The sequence below is a fragment of the Penicillium hordei genome (genome assembly GCF_028827395.1).
Source record: "Penicillium hordei strain IBT 12815 chromosome Unknown utg000005l_segment0_segment0, whole genome shotgun sequence".
In the NCBI taxonomy this organism is placed as follows: domain Eukaryota; kingdom Fungi; phylum Ascomycota; class Eurotiomycetes; order Eurotiales; family Aspergillaceae; genus Penicillium; species Penicillium hordei.
The window spans coordinates 1,758,739-1,777,176 of record NW_026623146.1 but is presented as its reverse complement, the minus strand read 5'-3'; the positions used below and the strand labels follow the sequence as shown (position 1 = coordinate 1,777,176).

The window sequence follows — 18,438 nt, the reverse complement described above, 5'->3', positions numbered from 1 at the left end:
TGAACAAGGCATTACGACTGACTCTTCTTCCACTTGTTAATTCTCCTCCGCAAATCACCCTCGCTCTGCTGCATAGGATTCAGCTTGCGGTCACGAGTCATAGCAGTGAAATTATCTCCGTGCTTCTCAACCAAGCGCTGAGCCCACTCGCCCTCGCGCGTGCTCTGGTACCGCGGCTTCTTAGCACGAACAGTCTTGCCCTCCTGATCAGCCTGACGCTCGAGCTGCTGCACAATCACTGAGTCGGCAAGGGGGTTGCTGTCGCCATTGCCTCCCAAAACATCGTTCAGAGGGTCGTTGAGAGGGTTGTGGCGCGAGCGCTGAAGGCCCGCCACTTCGATGTTGTCTTCGTCGTCGTGGATGACACGCAGAATCTTGCCAGTCTTGGGATCACGCTCGACTCGTGTCTCGCCGAGGTCAAGCTTGGCTGCGGCTGCTTTGGCGCTGCCGCGGATGTGCAGCGAGTTCTTGTTGTCGGGGTATTGGTCCTTGTTTGCGGGGAGGCGTTCGCGGCCACCGGATGGTGCGTTCAGCTTGTGCATCAAACCAAGGCGCTGGTAATTTTGTGTCAGAGTCAGATCACGGTCCCTACAGTCGTTAGTGTTTTGTACTTTTTTTTTAAAAAAAAAGGTGGGCAAGATGCGCATACCAGTTGTCCGCGATGATCTGATTGCCCAGCACATTGATCTTCTTGTGGCCGCTCTTGAGACGGCTGTCCTTGGCACGGGCCGTGGAGCGCCCAGAGCGGGCCTTCTTCTTTTGCAAAACTTTACCCATTGTGAATTGTGAAGTGAGTGTAGAGGTCAAATTGGTTCTTCGCTGCTGCAGTCGGCGATAATAAAAAGCGTTATCGAAACTTTTTTTTCTAAGTTTGCAAGTCTTGGCATGTTTGCTCAGGGTCCCGCGATAAACAACGATAGCGGTTAGCTGTACTTCCGTGAGCTGTATTGCCCGTCACTTAAACAGAACCTTGGCCAATTCCTTCGCAATGGCTTCTCGCTTTATCCCTTCGCGTAGAACAGGTATTGCACTTGTTGCAGGATGCTTTTTGTTCTCAGCCTTGGCTGCAGCTAATGCTGGCCCCGGAGAGCTCTCCGTGGGTCAGATCGAGGAGCAATTGCAGGCATGTTGTACATCGTACTTTGTGCCTTACATGTAAACTAATCTGTCACAGAGCTGCCCACTTGTCGAATCTCTCAATGAGCACAAGCGTGCAACCCGCCCAGAGACTACTAGCTTGACGTCGAAGATCTTCGCGGTCCTCTTCCCAAGCACCCCAGCCGTGAACGCGCTTCTGGCAACTTTGTATATTTCCGGTCCACCGAGTAAGTCCTCCCCCTCAATTCTCGCGATAGATCTCTGCTGACTGCTTTAGACTTCCTCCTGGCACTATGCCCACCTAACATTGACCCCTCCTCGCTGTCAGTGATGGTCGCATTTGCCGTTGGCGGCTTACTTGGCGACACCCTCTTCCACCTACTTCCCGAGATCTTCGTCGGCGAAGCCTCCCCCGACCACGTGAGCTTCGTAATGGTCGAGCCAAACAAGAACCTCCTTCTTGGCTTGGGAATCATGGTAGGATTCTTCACCTTTGTCGCAATGGACAAGGCCCTGCGCATCGCGACTGGCGGCGAGGGCGGCCATGACCACTCGCACAGCCACGCACACACCGAACCAATCGACGCAGTTACATCCGGTGCTGAGACCAAGAAGCCCAGCGGCGAGCTGAAGAAGCGCAAGTCTGCCGCGAAGGAGTCCTCGGAGGTCGTTCCCGAGAAGGAAATTAACCCCAGCGTCAAGCTTGGCGGTTACCTTAACCTCATCGCTGACTTCACCCATAACATCACCGATGGCCTTGCCCTTTCCTCTTCCTTCTATGCCTCGCCTACCATCGGCGCAACGACCACCGTGGCTGTCTTCTTCCACGAAATCCCACATGAAGTTGGTGACTTTGCCCTGCTTATTCAGTCCGGCTTCTCGAAGCGCAAGGCCATGGGCGCCCAATTCGTTACTGCTATTGGTGCGTTCTTGGGTACCCTTATTGGAATTGCCGTTCAGGAGTTTGGTGGCAACGGCACTATGTTGGATGATACCGAGCCTGCTGGTCTCATGGGAACTAGCCTCACTTGGGGTGATATGCTTCTTCCGTTCACGGCAGGCACATTCTTATATGTTGGAACCGTGGCTGTGATCCCGGAGTTACTGGAGACTGGTAAGGACAAGGGCGTTGAAGTGCGGAAGACTATCACACAGTTTTTGGCTGTTGCTGTTGGAGCCGGCATTATGCTTGCGTAAGTATCTGTTCCCCCACCCCCCGGCCACAAGGCTTCAGTCGTACAATTATCACTAACACACTTTATAGCATTTCGTGGGATTGATTTAGTTGTATTGGGCATTAGTAAATGCTGATATGCATCAGTAGTATCATATTGTGCCCATGACTGTTAAGCCTCAGTGCAACGACAAAAGTCGATGCCTTTCCGAAGAATACATTAGTGACGCCCGATTGGTGAATAGACTAACGCCCCGTTTAACCAGATGCTACAGTTCATTTTATATATGACCATTTAGACTCCATCTTGCACGAATAAGTAATCGTTCATTTCAGACAGCGATAGGCATGTTAGAGCCAAAATAAATGCACAAGAATCTCCAAGCCAGCAACGCCCCTAAAGCTAACTCCTCTCCAACATGAATGAATAATATTGTATAATACCCAGTCACATTCCTTGGTAATACACAGAATAATGCAAAGTCAATTTTGGACTTGGAAAGCAAACATCCCAAGTACGTATGAAATAAAAAAAAAGCCTCGACGGAAGGACGGATGCCAAGATGAATGTTGTTAATGGAACTCTCCAATGGTGAAGAGAGGTGAGAAAGAGCTTGAGATGCGCACAGCGCAATGTATGCAAGCGAATAGACGTTAGACGAGGCTGGAAGCCATTTACTCGTTATAATGGTAGACCTGGAAACGAATCAGCAAAAGTATCCCCCTTATCGACCAATTAGGTGGAAATCAAGACATACGAAGTAATCCGGGAGTCCAATGACCTCATATCCCAATCTTCGAGCCATCTTCGCAAAGCCCTCCGTCTCCACCAAATGGAAGAAGGGGAAGGCGGGGAACATGGCGCCATCACGATGCACATCAGCCTTGACCAACAAGGCGGTACCACCAACACCATCAAGAGCAAGCATCTTCTTCGGATCGAGCTTTTTCATATCCGGCAAGTATGCCATCAGGGTACGATACGTGGGCATCTCAGCGTAGCCTTCCAAGAGAATCTCATCAGGCCCCATGTTCGCGGCGAGGTTCTGCGCGGCCTGACTATCAACCCAAGAGTTGAAGTCATAAGGCCTGATATCCCACTTCTTCTTCGAGGTATCATAGTAGCGCTGGAAGCAGTTCGGCACAATAACCGGTTGATTGAAAGCTGTTAGATCCTGAATGAGAGCAGCCGGTGTCTCAACGACGTCACTGTCCAGCCAGAGGACCCACGAAGTCCCGGGGCCGAGTGTTGTAAAGACCAGGCTGTTTCTCGCACGACTCATCGACTCGCGACGCTCTTTCTGCGCCCCCATTGCATGGCGGGCCTTCTCATCCTGGGATTTCAACGGCGGATCGAAGTCTTGGCGAAGAATGCTGATACTCGCGAAGCGGTTGTCGATTGGTCCCGATTGCGTCTTGGCAATTGCCTTTTCTAGTGCCGCAACAGCGGCGTTTCCATCGCTTGTCTTCGGCGCGATGAAGCCCAGGGAGATCAGCTCGTGCGGATAGCTCAGCTTCTCGATGTTATCCCAGTATCCTTGGTAGAAGCGGGCCAGCGGAGTGAGGATGAGGACCCGCTCGCCGTTGGCAACTGAGTCCACGGTGTTGGTTAGGCTGTTGAGGTCGTAGTGGACGACTGGAGGAGCAGCCTTGTATCCATCACTTCGAACTGCCTGCGATTTGAAGAAGGGTTTTGTGGGTGGGGATAAGGGGTGTTCGGCGGCGTTTTCCTGACGCTGTTGGGAGCTAGCGGATGCGGAGGATGCGGAGGGAGTCGAGGGCGAGAGCATGAAACATATGAAACCAAATGCTAGCAGCGCTGCTAGCACGAGACTGATTGGGCTCGTGCGGCGCATGGAGCGTGCAACGGCCATGGCCGGTCAACGATAAACGTTAAATTGGAGATTGAGAGGTGTTGCTATCCAGTGAAACCGCTGACGTTCTAACTGCGTGAATGCCTCAGGCACCAAGGAACCAGACTCAATCTTGCCTCAATTCCTCCCCTGGTGACAACTACGGGAAATTGATTCTGGCGTGAAAGAGAGAAAAAAAGGAAGTGCTAAATAGAACTACTGTGGATGAAGGATCAGTTTTATTCTTTGTCCTGTCCGGAAAGAGACAAACTAAGTCAACCCATGTCACCTCACTATCAAGGACCCTTCAACGACGGCCGAGATCACAACTTCAGCTGCATGGTCCAATTACGAATCGGCATTGGCTCGGTCTTTGGAAGGTGTCCGTGTTATCGCGGGATACTTCAAGGAGAGTTCCGAAAGGTTTCATCGCCGAATGCGGCCCGTCACTACATGGTACATTCCTGATCCCGGACTACCACGACCCACGATTGACTTTCCTCAGGGGAAAACAATGCATTAAAAAAGATGGGTATGTTCTTCTAAATAATTATATAGCCTTGAGACTTTAATATATTCAATCATTTTAGGTTCATGTAGGCGACGAAGGAGTTAGGGCAAGGTACGCATCACACCCTCGAACGCAACCAGAGCCATTGCATTTGCCGGGAATGCCCTAAGGAAGCATGGCACAAAGCCCCGCCAGTACCCTCTCCACCCACGCTCACGCCATACGGCGACCGCAGCGTCCTTCCAGCCAGAGAACTGGCGCTTGCCGTCATTCAGCGCACCACCCATAGGGTCGGTCATAAGACGTTGCTTAACGACATCGGACGGGTAGGAGGTGAGCCAGAAGCATTGCGCGGAGATACCACCAGCCCAGAAATTGATCGCAGGGGCGGACATCGTAGTGTTCTTTTTGAAGTAGCGAGTCAGGACGTCATAGGAGCCCCACCAGAAGAAGAAAAAGGAGCGGAACAAGACCGTTGCCCAGAGGCCGCGGTATAGGCCACTGATGCCATGCGAGCGAATCTGGTCATGTTAGTTGGTGTGTACAGTATGGAGTCATTGGCACTCACCAGCTTGCGTAGGCAGTCGATCGGGCCGCTGTACATGCGCTTCGATTTGTCGGCGGCGTATTGCACCTGCAGGCGTGCCTTGACGTGCTCCACTGGGGCAGCTATGAAGCTGACGGTTGTACCAGCCAGGATACCTGCAATTCCATGTCCGAAACTAGGAAGGGTTGCGAGGTCTGGCTGGTAGCGCGAGAAGGGGAGGTAAGGGCGGATATGAGGTTTCGAGAAGACATTTTCGAGTAGTAATCGGCGATATAGAGTCAACGAGCCCAGCATGCTGCAGGTGGTCAGCAAAATTCCTCTTAAATAGTGCGGAAGACTTACACAGAGTCCATAATCATCCATCCGACCAGCGGCGGTGTGGCTCCCTTATAAAATCCTTGTAATCCTTCCTTTCGCAAAGTCTGCAACGTGCAATCTAACGGTCCTCGGAACTGCACATCTTTGCTAGTTTGTAGGCGAACCTTGATGGTGTCGAATCTATGCAATTTCGTTAACAATTGACCCAAAGGCGAAGTAGTTAGTTATGCATACGGATGGCCAACTATAGAAAATCAAAATTAGCTCCAATCCCAATCAAAGCACCGAAAACAGCCTACCACTGAGCTTTGCAATGCCTGAAAAAACGCCCGCCACAAAACCCTTGTAATTCGACTTCGATGTCCCAGACTGAGCAAGCACATATTCCGCCTTCTGTTGACCCGTCATATCAGAGGCTGAAACAGGTAAAGGCGCCGGCGCCGATGACATCGTCTAAGAGTCCTGAATGTTTCCCCCAACCTCTAGTCGTGGATCTTAGATCTAATACGTCGCAGAATGGACGCCTCGCGCAAATCGTAGGGTGCTTGTGCGCAACGTGCGGGCGATCAAATCGAAATGCGGTGACGGATGCCGATAAGGATAGAGTGATTTGGGGTTGCTGGGTTGCTGGGTTGCTGGGTTGCCAAGGAGGATTTTCCAAACTGGCGCGTCTTTTCTGGGGAAGCCGGGGTATATATATGACTGTAATGGAGTAATTGAGAAAAATATTATTGAGGGGAGTTGGTTTAATGATTAGTTATGGCCCCGCAGATTCCTCTCGGGGAGAGTGGGTGTTCCTCCGAATCGCGGGTGATGCCTTAGGCGTATATTGGAAGAGGCTTTTCGAGCTAACCTTATATGGAGTAGTAAATCTGGGGATTAACTTTAAGAGTTTGCCTGCCCAGGTCTATATCATCTCTTATCTGATCTTTGTGGATTATACGTTACCTGGGACCAATCCCAAAGATAATAGGGTAGGACTCGGTGAAAACCCCGCTAGGAACAGTCGTCCAAGGTCCCAAAAAAAAAACCATGATGAAAAGGTGTCGCCCGGATTATCTAGAGATCAGAAAGGTACTCCAAATCTGGGCAACACGCAAGGAACGGTGTCAGATGAAGCAGATATGACAGAACGGACACATCCCAGTTTCAACCCACTAGGCCAACATGTCCACCACGCCTCAGAGGACGTTGGTCCTATATCCACCAAGGTTGGACGGACCCCAATCATAGAGCGCGCTGGGTAATTGTTACTGTGGTGTAACTAAACCGAGAAAGAAAACTGCGAAGCAATGTTTCGTATTGAAGGGTTGATACTTGGCTTCTACTTGGATATGCGAAGGCCCGAGGCTGGACTAGAGCAGGGTATAAAATTTAGATACATGATGTCGTGATGGAAGATCAAACGCAGTAGTCGGCCGAGGCCGAGGATGTTTAATCATGGAGAGTGAAGAAAGTCAAGTATGCAAAAGACCAGAGCAAAGCGAAATTGAAAACAAAAACAAAAGGCACCATGCACACTGTATCAGGCGTGTGGGGTAAGCTCATTTTGTTCCAGAGCACCAAAAGCAGATATAATAACAGGCACGAAATAAAGGCTCCAAGGAGATCCCACTTCTCTAATAGATAATAAAGAGAAACAATCTTTTAATGCAAATCCGGGTTGGGATAGATCTATTACCGGCCCTTGGCGGACTTTCGAGCCATCTGCCGAGTCTTCTCCTCATAGGCAATGAGCTTCTCCACCAGCTCAGCCGGAGGCCCGGAGTTCTTTGGGACATCTCGTGGAGTCCGCTCGGATGTGTTTTTCATCGAGCCATAGGTGAGGTAGTCACCGGCCTCTAGCGCCAGGGGCGTGACGGGGCCCGGGCTGACCAAAGGATCCAAACGGGGCGCAGAGGGACCTTGGTGGACGCCCTCAATGAGATCACGGTACTGCCACATCATGTCGCGTGACCCAGCTGCAGTACGGTAGGTAGACTGTCGAGATTGGCGAGGAGATTGAGGCTGAGCAGTGGCGTTGTGAGAAGTACTGCTCGACTGATATACGGCGGGATGAAACCGAGGCAGGCTGCCGAGATGGAAATTCTGGGTTTGTTTGGTCTTGGATGGATTCTGGGTCCGAGAGCGAGTTGGTTGAGGAGAGTTTGAGCGCCGTGGAGACATGATAGGCGAGGCAGCCGGGGAGTAGTAAGGTGAGTTATCAGAACGCATTCTTGTCGAGGATGGCGGGGGCCGCGATGGATACTGGCCGCAACGGGCTGGCCGGATTGATGGGATTTGTCGGGACTTGGCGGACTGAGACGCGCGTTCCCAATCGTCAAAATAGGAGTCGTGATCAAAGCGACCGGTCAGAGGTGTCACTGGGAGGTCCTCGTATATTGGACCAGAGCGTCTTGGAATAGGAATGGGTCTCGTGGACGAGGATGAGGTAAGCGAGTCAAAAGGGTCGATCGGAATGGTATCCGGATAACGGGTCCGACGAGGTGGCGAAGGGGGAGTATAAGTAGAGGAAGTGGCTGTCAGATCTCGCAGAGAGGAGAGTGACACAGGTGTGGGGTAGCCGTGTTTGGTGATCAGACTTTCAAGATGATCTCTTGGTTGGAATGTTGGACGCCGGTGCGAGGCCGATGATAGGTCTAAATTTTGATTAGCATAATGAGAATGTCACACGTGTCTAGCGAAGAATGCCTGACAGCGTGTCGCGATAGCCGACAGATTATTTAATAATATCAAGGGGAAAGTTTGAGAATATAGAGTAGGGATGTGGGTAGGCCAATGGTGGAAGGGGAAAAGACACCCGGAACATGGGAACATGGGTAAGATAACCAAATGGGTAATTGAGCCACTTACTTGGGGAAAATGAACTACTACGTGATGAAGGATAAAGAGAAGATGCAGAAGATGAAGAAGATGAAAATGAAAAGGGAGAATCTGAGGGAGAATGGTCTCGCATCTGTTTGGTTTTTTTTTTTCTGACGGTTAGTGTGCATTAAGCACTTGCGGGGTGGGAAGCTCCACCAAGTATTAAACCAAATTATAAGAATAGAATAAAGAGGAAATTGCAAAAGAAAATAGAATAAGAAACAGGGGGAAAAATAAAATGAGAAAAATAAGAGAAAAAGAAGATAAAAAAAAGAGTCTCTCTTACTAGGTATAATTCTGAGTCCGAGGACTCCGATGTGCTCTCACATCCAGACTCAAGGCTCTCAGACTAAGATCCAAGGGGGAACGGGATGACGAATGTGCCGTTTTAATAGTGGAGCTCCTTTAGATTTCCTTAGAAAAAAACCCGACTCTGACTCTGAGAGAAATCAGGGAAAGAGAAGAAGGAAATGTCCTTTCTTAAAAGTTCCCGGGCACCTGTGAAAATATTCCAGGTACACACACCTCCACGCGCAACCACCCGGTGACCCTAAGTTTCTTCTCAAAAATATATATATCTAAATAAATATAAATATAAAATATAAAATATAAAGTAATGACTTCTTCATATCATAAATTGAGACAATCCGGTTTTTATTTAGCGAGATTGGACGCCCAGGGTGAAAATAGATGAAGATCCCGGTCCAGTCGCGGGTGATTAACCAGGGGTGTCATGCGTCAAGCTGGTCATTTCTGATTCGCACGCGTCTTGACTCAACACGGTGACGTCCCAACTACCGACTCATGTCATCTGTCTACATCCTTCTGTTGAAGTTAATCTATCCCTAAGCTGGATAAGAGACTCCATCCAGCCAACCACCATCCATGTTGCCTGGTCCGCATCACCCGACACCTATCACTACGCGTGGAGGGAGGAAGCCATTAACGCTGACTGGCTGACACAATAGGCTGAACCTCCTTATAACATATTCTGGGTGCTTGACCTCATGATGGTCTGGGGTGTTTGTATGTCTCGCATTACTGTCCAAGCTCCTGGCCCATCCAGCTACCCCCTTTGCCTAGTCCGTACAAGGCTGCAGAATTGGTTTATCTTTAGAACAGAAGTGAATCCCATATTCAAATGAGGTATTTATTTTATCTTTTGTGTTGGGTGAACCACAATTCTCTAGACAAGAGTGACATCCGAGCGATACGAGGACCCAGTAGAATTACAGACGAATAAAGGCACAAAAAGTACATTGGGGCAACCTACCCATTAGTCTGGATTGAGCTAGCTGCAGAATGGGCTGGCTTTGGTTTCATTACCGCGTACTTCGCTTAGGTGGATATATATCTAGAGCTGATCTTCTTCACCCCAACCCACTTAAAATATGTGTAATTAGAATTAAATCTCCATAAGGGTGGTAAGTCATAAGGGTGGTAAGTGGCAAATAATAATATTGATACTAATGAGTATGCCTACCATTCCTAATATTAGAAAGTAAATCGAGGCCGTAAGTTTCGGCAGCTTTGCCCTTTACCCCTGCATACTGTGAGTTCTACACCTCTTTGGACCTTTCTGCTGTACTCCGTACTACATGGGAAAGAAGAGTGAAACTTACTAGCGAGGAGTCTATAGTCCAAATTCAAATTCAAATTCAAGTCCAAGTCCACGGGGAACAAAGAATTAGTAGACCATGGCCTTGGCCCCTCTTCCTCCCCCACCACGGAAATTATCTGACGCGGTGAATCCGACCCTGGAATCCGATTCGGAATATATTCCAACATCAAACCCCCTGAAATAACCAACAAAGCAGGCGAGTCTTCTTTCCCACAGTCCTCGACCATCCAACATGATAAAGCTACGTGTCAATCCGACCAGTCCTAAACATTGACACCAACTCTTTCTCCCTCATAGACCAAACTATCGATAACGTGTCCCGTCCTTATTAAAATAAACAAGCGACTCGCATCTGCAGCAGACCGGAAAGACAAATTTACCGGCATAATCTCAAACATGACTGACCCACATATCTGCGGAAGTCTACTACGTTATCCTGACCTGATCCTAACCGACACATGTCACCAATTATACAGTCCGTTGGCTTCCGTATTGTGGAGATTCACTCCATAGCCCCGCGTAGGGGGGTTATATGTCGCATACAGTGACCTAAAGGCGTCGAATAAGGCGTGCTTAGCGGCGGCTTGCTGCATGGAGTTTCGGGTCGAGGGAATTCTGCAGTGGAATGAGGTGGTACCCGATACGGGTGCGCGGGGCAAGGTGGGTAGTGATTGGTGGGTTGGAGTGAATGTTTACTGTGAGGTAGAAAGGTGGGCTAGTGTACTCCGCACAGCGCATCTATATCACACTTGGACTGGGATTATTGGGCTCGCAGCATGCAGGAAGCCGGGCCCTAGCAGAGTGTCCCACTTCTACCGGAGAGAAATCGCACAGTAATCCTTGGATCATGCTGACTCTAGACCATTGCTTTTTTCGAAATTGTACACCGTTCCGGGATAACCACCGCACCAGCGGAATCTCAGAAAATGCTCATGCTACGCCAGCAAGCATGTGAAACTAACATTTGCCCGTCTTATACAGAAGTAGAAGCATAACGGCCTGGATGCCAGCGCCCAATATACATCGAACGAGGTTGGAGATTGGTCCTGTAGCGGCGGGGAAGTTTGAGTGGGTATCCATGAGAAACATTGTGTCTGTCTGATTGGCAACTGATTCCCAAAAGCCAGAGACGATCTCGAAAGTCCAGACAAAAATGATTGGGTTTTTTATTTAAGCAACCAGCCAAACATAACGTCCGACTTTAGTTTGGATTGATTCTTTCGATAAAGAAATGACCCATACTATCGACGTGCCATCCATAGCTAGCACAGAAATAAGAAGCCGAAGCCAGTCAGTCCAAGAATGCTCCAGTCGTGAATGCCGAAAAGATAGTGTCTCTGCTGCACGAGAGAAAATACAATATATCCGTTCGCTGTGATCGCTATATGTTGTACATACCATGCATTACACTCGGAATACTTGTCATGGGGGCATAGTGAGTACAATAGCTTTAGGCAATCATCATCTAGATGAGGAGGAATGCTAGATTGCCTAGGATAAAATACAGGATAGGCAGAGGGTTGCTAAGTCTGGATCCTGTGCTGTTGATTGCTGCTCGGAATTGCAAAGTGAAAGCCACATTCCAGTGTATCAACCCGTAGCCGGCATTTTTCTGTGAAATGTCTCGCCTACTAGAAACAGAGAAAGAATGTTGGTCTTAAATCATAGGAAAATACTAGAAGATGAACGTCATCTGGCTATAGTCATTATCTTGGGAATTTAGTGTACTCACCTGATAGGGTCCACGAGGAAAATGGAATCACTTCCTGGGAGTTTTGAATAACCTCAACCCCAATATACTCGAGTTAGGGTTGCCTGACACGGACAGGCGCCTGTAGTAGCCACGAGCAGCCTTTTTTAAATGATCTAGCCTGTCCGACTGATTTGCTGAGAACTCCTTTGTAAACATTTGGAATAGTGCACAATGTGACTTTTGTGTCTTATACCCACTAATAACACAGAGATAAAGGAAACCATGTTAGATATCCTACATTGGTGGGTGAAAGTAAAAGTTACCTAAGTCTTTAGTTAATATGGAGAGAAAAAAAATATATCTCCATCTATTTTCCTTCGTCATTGATAAGAAATAAAACATAGTTGTAGCCCTGGAGTGAGTGTCCACTTATATACTTCCGGCAGATCGCTCTTGATGAACTTTATTTGCAAAGATAAACTTTGAAAACAACACAGACACAACGGAGATACCTACCTCGGCCAATGGAGAGCCTCATACTTTTATCGACTCAAATTTAATTGAACAAGACAGCAGTAAGAAGCAAAAAGGGAGGCTTTCGCGGGGTTAGGACCGGTCACCTGATAATGTATAGAATGGGCCAATCAGAGTACCCACTGATAGCGGGATTTCTGACTCATCCCGCGATATTGCAAGAGGGGCAACAGAAGAAATTCACGATTTCCTCAACCATAAAATAAAGTGAGAACTGGCCTTTGACTGCTGCAATTGAAAACATAGAACTGACCAATTTCTACCAGACAAAGAAAAAGCCATGGCCAGCGAAGCAACCCAGCCTCCGGCGCTCAGCTCGTTGAGCATCGACGAGAAAACCTCAGACAGCAAGGCCGTTGGCCAGATCGTGACGCCCTTCGATGTTTCCGGTGGAGTTGATGAATCAGGCAAGCTGTTGCCGGTAGACTATGAAAAGCTCACGAGGGAGTTTGGAGCCACACCCATCAATGCAGCTCTATTGGAGCGCTTTGAGAAAGTGACTGGCCATCGGCCACACCGTTTCATGCGCCGGAGTATCGTGTTCAGTCACCGTGATCTGTCGAAGATTTTGGATAAGCACGAGAAGGGCGAGCCATTCTTCCTCTACACTGGCCGTGGGCCGAGTAGCGACAGTATGCACGTTGGACACACTGTGCCGTTTGAGTTCACCAAGTATGTTTAGTCTCGGATGACCATTTGGGTAGATACCGGAAACTGATCCAATTGTAGATGGCTCCAGGATGTCTTCGATGTTCCCCTCGTTATCATGATGACCGACGATGAGAAGTTTATGCACTCTCAGAAGATCGAGATTGAGGACGCCAAGAGATACACAAAAGCAAACGCCAAGGATATCATTGCTGTTGGATTCGATATGAAGAAAACTTTTATCTTCAGTGACTTCCAATTCATTGGTGGTGCTTTCTACGAGAACATGTGCCGGATGGCGAAGAGAATTACAATCAACCAGGTCAAGGGCACATTCGGGTTTAACGACAGCAACAACATTGGCGAGTTCCACTTCTGTGCCACCCAGTCTGCTGCCGCCTTCTCTACCAGTTTCCCCCACATCTTCGGTACCGAGACGAAGAAGGTGGCGTCCATTCCTTGCTTGATTCCATGCGCCATTGACCAAGACCCCTACTTCCGCCAGTGCCGCGAACATGCGGAGAAGATGAAGTACAAGAAGCCCTCTCTCATCCACTCTATCTTCCTTCCCGCCCTCCAGGGTCCTGGATCCAAGATGTCAGCCAGTGTCGACAGTTCCGCCATTTTCATGAGCGACACGCCTAACAAGATCAAGAACAAGATCAACAAGCACGCTTTCTCAGGTGGCCAGGACACCGCGGAATTGCAGCGCGAGCTGGGTGGCAACACTAAGAATGATATTCCATTCCAGTACTTGACATTCTTCCTCGAGGATGACGAGGAACTGGAGCGCATCCGTACCGAATATGAAGCTGGAAAGATGATGACCGGCGAGATCAAGCAGAAGTGTATCGCTGAGCTCCAGGCTTATGTCCAAGGGTTCCAGGAGCGCAGGGCACAGGTTACGGATGAGGTCATGGCCGAGTACATGCGTCCTCGCCCTCTTGAGTGGAAGGGGAATCCCAACCCAGTGGCGGTTGAGAAGGCTAAGAAATAGACTTGGATGGGTAAGGGGACATTTTCTGGAGCAATCATATTGAAAAATACGTACGATTTCATAGCCTTTCCATCAATTCACCAATACCATTCAAAACTTCGACTAGTTCACATATATACCTATCGAAGTAGGTACATACTATGTAGTATGGGGTTTATTACTTGACTATGACCTGGCCTCGAATGAACCCCCTTACGCCGTTGCTCAACCAACACAACTCGCCATCCACAAGCTCATCCCGGGATATGGTGTGTTCTAGACAGAAACCCTGAGATAATGCATACCTCCTTGTTGTACCCGCATTGCCGCCACTGCTCAGCGGGGGCGTGATCCACATATGGTCCCGCAAGAAATACGGTGTAGTGATGCTGCCTTCCATAACCTCGCCATTCGCGTTCACAACCAGTACTTCCGCAAGGTCTGTCGGCGAATTAATTCCCGCTCTCAGCCGTGCAGACGTATAGTCATCACGCGCAGTGGTTTTATGTGTAGTGAATGCGGAAGGTGTTGTCGATTGTGCATCGACATAGACGCGCCATATCGGCAGGTTTGGGTTCGTATGTAGAGACGGAATGAACAAACTCATTAGATCAATGCTCGCTGTTGGGTTCGCCTCAACTCTCGCCTTCCCTTTGTTGTTCACTACAATTCGAAGCCTCCACGCTTTGCTTCGGTCTGGAATTGACGCGTCGAGGAACTCCTCAAAGCCTTGCAAGTCTTGTTGCAGCCAATTTAGAGCCTTGTTCCATTGGAAATGAGCCGCAGCAGCTATGAGCCGGTCTTGATGGTAGGCGAGGAGATAGTAGGGGGATTTATGAGGATCAGGATAGCTCGACGCATGGCGACAGGCTGCGTCTGGAAGGCCCGGGTCAAAGCGAAGGGAGGAAAAGATCTCGAAAGATTGTGGGCTGGCAGAGTTCTCGGTCATTTTTGCGAAAGTCAATGGCTTACGGTCGCTGCTGTAGTCACCAAGTCAGTGTTGTCAGATAATAGATAAATCCAAACGACGTTGCTTCGGACGGAATTCGAAGAAGAGAAGGGGGGAAGAATACAAAAAGACCCGATGAGCCAGCTCTGTTCAATCCGGACATGTGCAGTGGAGAACTTGAGTGTTACCGGCGTAGGGCGCGTGATTGGCCGACCCGGCCAGCGGAACCCTTGACTTTTCCTCTGAGCTTCATCATTCCCGAACTTCCCCATCTCTAACTCCTGTCGAGGTCTGGTTAGTGAATCCCTTGTCTTCCATCTCAGCCTAATTGCGCCTGACTTCACGATTGAATACTGACATCTGACTACATTCAAAGAACTAGCCGCGTCGCTCCCTTTGCCTGGTTCCTTACACATCATGTCGAACGAATTGCCGTTACCCACGCCCACTCAAAATGTGGTGATTGATACATCAAAGCTGACCGAGTCATCATCGACATCGGTCTGGGATCGCATCACCAACTGGGTCTCAGACAACAAGGCCGTTGTTTACACCATTGCCGGTGTTGCCGTTGTCGTGACTGGCGCCGGTGTCGTCTACTACCTGAACGATTCCAGCAAATCCACCCCCCCAGCACCCAAGAAGAGCAAGAACCAGCGACGGAAGGAAAAGAAGAAGGCTGAGGAGGAAAAGGCTGCATCAGTGAAGGATGGTATGTGCTTTTGTCTAAACACGGTGGTCGTATGACTGACAAGGTTTCAGAGTCTCCTAAAAAGGCAGAGGAGCCCACTGATGAGCTTCCCGAAGTGGATGAGGCAACTATTGGAGAGCTGTCCGAAGAGGTACGTTAAGCAATATTCTTTCTCACACTTTCGCTGACAAGTTAAGACCCGGAGCGCCTACGCGGCCAAGTTGAAGGCTGCTGGTAACAAGGCCTACGGAATCAAGGACTACCCCAACGCAATCGAGTTGTACGGCAAGGCCATTATCTGCAAGCCCGATCCCGTATTCTACTCCAACCGCGCTGCCTGCTACAACGTCCAATCCAACTGGGAGAAGGTCGTCGAGGACACCAGTGCCGCTCTCGCCATGGACAGCGAATACGTCAAGGCCCTCAACCGAAGAGCCATTGCCTACGAGCACCTCGAAAAGTACAGTGAGGCTCTTCTCGATTTCACAGCCAGCTGTATCATTGATGCCTTCTCCAACGACGTGAGCCGCAACTCACTCGAACGGCTGCTGAAGAAGGTTGCCGAGAAGAAGAGCCAGGCTATCTTGGAGGCGCGTACCAAGAAGTTGCCTAGTGCCACTTTTGTCTCCAACTACCTTCAGAGCTTCCGCCCCCAGGCTCTGCCCGAGGGATTGGAGGAGTCGGTTGAGCTGAGCGATGAGTCTGGCTTGGGCCAGCTGCGTAAGGGTCTCATCGCTATGGGCAAGAAGACTGCCGATGGCTACGAAGAGGCTGCCGCCGCTTTCGAAAAGGCACTTGAGCTCGGCGAGCTCGGCGAATTTGAAGGATTGGCCCTCAACATGCGAGCCACCTTCACCTACCTCGGCGGTAACGCCACTGGCGCTTTGGTCGACCTGGACAAGAGTGTTGAGCTTTCACCTTCCCTCGTTCAAAGCTACATCAAGCGCGCCAGCTTGCACCTGGAGCTTGGTAACAAGGACGCTGCGGCCGATGACTTCGAGCTTGCCATTACTCACAACAAGGACGACCCCGATATCTACTACCACCGTGCCCAGCTGCACTTTATCCTGACCGAGCTTGCCGAGGCCGCCAAGGACTACCAGAAGTCGATCGACCTCGACCGGTCGTTCATTTACTCCCACATCCAACTTGGTGTGACACAATACAAGATGGGCTCCGTCGCCTCAGCGATGGCCACTTTCCGCCGCACAGTAAAGAACTTCGAGGAAGTCCCCGATGTATACAACTACTACGGCGAGCTTCTGCTTGACCAGCAGAACTACTCCGAGGCTATTGAGAAGTTTGACAAGGCCGTTGAGATGGAGAAGCAGAGCAAGCCAATGGGCATCAACGTCCTGCCCCTGATCAACAAGGCTCTTGCTTTGTTCCAGTGGAAGCATGACTTCCAGGAGGCCGAGAACCTCTGCCAGAAGGCTCTTATCATTGATCCCGAGTGTGATATTGCCGTCGGAACTATGGCCCAACTTCTTCTCCAGCAGGGCAAGGTCTCCCAGGCTCTCAAGTACTTTGAGCGCGCTGCTGAGCTGGCTCGCACCGAGGCTGAGATCATCAACGCCATCTCCTATGCCGAGGCCACCCGCACTCAGCTGGAGGTTCAGGAGAAGTACCCCCAGCTGGCTGCCCGCCTTAACACCATGGGCGCCATGAACGGTGGCGCTCCTGGCATGTAAGCAAGTCATCGGATCATCTTCGCCCTTCGCTTCTTCGCGTCTTTCTTTGCCCCGGTTTGGGTATTATTTTGTCTAAGCCTTTTTCTCTTCCGGTTTGGGTATCCTTGGATTCCCGGTTCACTATTCTCTCCGCATGTATTTACTATCGGTTGACATATTCCCCGTCCGCCTTCTTTTTCTTTTCTTTTTGTTTTGGTACTGGGTCTGTCTGAGATAAGACTCGGGATGGGATAGGGCCGATTGACGGCAAACCGAGCCCGGGTAAGTGCATTGGGGTTTGACCATGTAGTAATTTGTGTACCATAGAGGAAAATGAGAGTGCTCATTAACATCAGATTAGCTCACTGTATACTTACAACATACTTCCAAGGTTGCTGTTGCTATATATGCAAGTTTACTGTATAACTACCTAGTTCCCTCTAGTGTACATGTGCGGATGACCATGACGTGCGTCCCCACATCAGCTGACCCCACCCCTTATCGGCACCTCCGGACTCTTGTTTTTTTATTTCATGCCTAAAAGTCGAAGAGGAAAGGGACTGAATCATCAAAAGGTTCAACAAGTAAGCTGATATATAGATATGTACTCTCTCTATTTAGCCGATCTATATCCAGTAGGGAAATCCCGTTGAGCCAGGGTATATGCGTGTTGAAATAAGCCCAACGGCGTCATTTGCTTATCTTATGCTATCACTTCTCATACATACCTCATTGTTCCTGAGCTTCCGGATACTTTACTTCTTAGTTTCTTGTTGAATTCTGACACTCTTGAAATTTGAATAGGTTTACCGATAACTGAGGTCCAAGTTTAGTCATATTTCAAAGGGGGTTTACCACTCCCCAACGACCGCCTTGTCAGCGGTGAACCCAACTTCGACCTGATTCATGAATCTACCCCTCTTCCTTCCCTTTCCCTTCCACACCTTCTATGCTTTGAACAACTTCTCGTATTTACTGCTCCGACTTGCTCTGCTCGCAAACTACTCTTTCTACATACATCTGCTATCTCCCGGCTGTCTCAACTGGTCCATGTGATCGCGTTGCAGCCTGGAAACACAGGTAAGTTGCCTTTGTCTCCAACTACCTTAACCCTTCCGCCCCCCGCCCTTCATCCTTCCATGCTTTGTTATTCATTCTATTTTGCTTTCATGATCTCTCTTATCACTTATGATATTCTATCTCCCAGTCTGACCATCGTCTAGAAACAAAAAGCTTCCTATTTCTGCTTCCCAAATCCTACACAGCACCATCGTTGATATACCTTTAGCC

General features: G+C 49.4%; 8 protein-coding genes across 8 annotated transcripts; 3 read left to right on the top strand and 5 right to left on the bottom strand.

Moving 5' to 3' along the window:
• Positions 1-11: 11 nt before the first annotated feature.
• Positions 12-942, bottom strand: N7537_009619 (nucleolar protein 16; the record flags this gene model as incomplete). Its single annotated transcript, XM_056900673.1, has 2 exons — positions 12-588; positions 650-942. Coding segments are annotated over 2 exons (870 nt in total), but the record flags the coding sequence as incomplete, so codon positions are not given.
• Positions 943-988: 46 nt separating this feature from the next.
• Positions 989-2,378, top strand: N7537_009618 (Zn(2+) transporter YKE4; the record flags this gene model as incomplete). Its single annotated transcript, XM_056900672.1, has 4 exons — positions 989-1,144; positions 1,175-1,325; positions 1,376-2,291; positions 2,363-2,378. The coding sequence occupies 4 exons, from the start codon at positions 989-991 to the stop codon at positions 2,376-2,378; spliced, it is 1,239 nt and encodes a 412-aa protein (XP_056749340.1).
• A 569-nt stretch (positions 2,379-2,947) lies between these two features.
• N7537_009617 (mannosyltransferase complex subunit MNN9) lies at positions 2,948-4,146 on the bottom strand (the record flags this gene model as incomplete). The annotated part of the gene is made up of 2 exons (XM_056900671.1): positions 2,948-2,968; positions 3,031-4,146. The coding sequence occupies 2 exons, from the start codon at positions 4,144-4,146 to the stop codon at positions 2,948-2,950; spliced, it is 1,137 nt and encodes a 378-aa protein (XP_056749339.1).
• Positions 4,147-4,737: 591 nt separating this feature from the next.
• Positions 4,738-5,951, bottom strand: N7537_009616 (uncharacterized protein; the record flags this gene model as incomplete). The annotated part of the gene is made up of 5 exons (XM_056900670.1): positions 4,738-5,157; positions 5,205-5,478; positions 5,526-5,681; positions 5,736-5,745; positions 5,801-5,951. The coding sequence occupies 5 exons, from the start codon at positions 5,949-5,951 to the stop codon at positions 4,738-4,740; spliced, it is 1,011 nt and encodes a 336-aa protein (XP_056749338.1).
• A 1,227-nt stretch (positions 5,952-7,178) lies between these two features.
• N7537_009615 (uncharacterized protein) lies at positions 7,179-8,318 on the bottom strand (the record flags this gene model as incomplete). The annotated part of the gene is made up of 2 exons (XM_056900669.1): positions 7,179-8,140; positions 8,300-8,318. 2 exons carry the CDS (start codon positions 8,316-8,318, stop codon positions 7,179-7,181), a joined length of 981 nt encoding a protein of 326 aa, XP_056749337.1.
• A 4,160-nt stretch (positions 8,319-12,478) lies between these two features.
• N7537_009614 (tryptophan--tRNA ligase WRS1) lies at positions 12,479-13,859 on the top strand (the record flags this gene model as incomplete). Its single annotated transcript, XM_056900668.1, has 2 exons — positions 12,479-12,886; positions 12,944-13,859. The coding sequence occupies exons 1-2, from the start codon at positions 12,495-12,497 to the stop codon at positions 13,857-13,859; spliced, it is 1,308 nt and encodes a 435-aa protein (XP_056749336.1). The 5' UTR covers positions 12,479-12,494.
• A 157-nt stretch (positions 13,860-14,016) lies between these two features.
• Positions 14,017-14,787, bottom strand: N7537_009613 (Aminotransferase class IV; the record flags this gene model as incomplete). The annotated part of the gene is made up of 1 exon (XM_056900667.1): positions 14,017-14,787. The coding sequence occupies one exon, from the start codon at positions 14,785-14,787 to the stop codon at positions 14,017-14,019; it is 771 nt and encodes a 256-aa protein (XP_056749335.1).
• A 417-nt stretch (positions 14,788-15,204) lies between these two features.
• On the top strand, positions 15,205-17,169 carry tom70 (putative mitochondrial outer membrane translocase receptor (TOM70); the record flags this gene model as incomplete). The annotated part of the gene is made up of 3 exons (XM_056900666.1): positions 15,205-15,499; positions 15,550-15,629; positions 15,676-17,169. The coding sequence occupies 3 exons, from the start codon at positions 15,205-15,207 to the stop codon at positions 17,167-17,169; spliced, it is 1,869 nt and encodes a 622-aa protein (XP_056749334.1).
• Between the last annotated feature and the right edge of the window lie 1,269 nt (positions 17,170-18,438).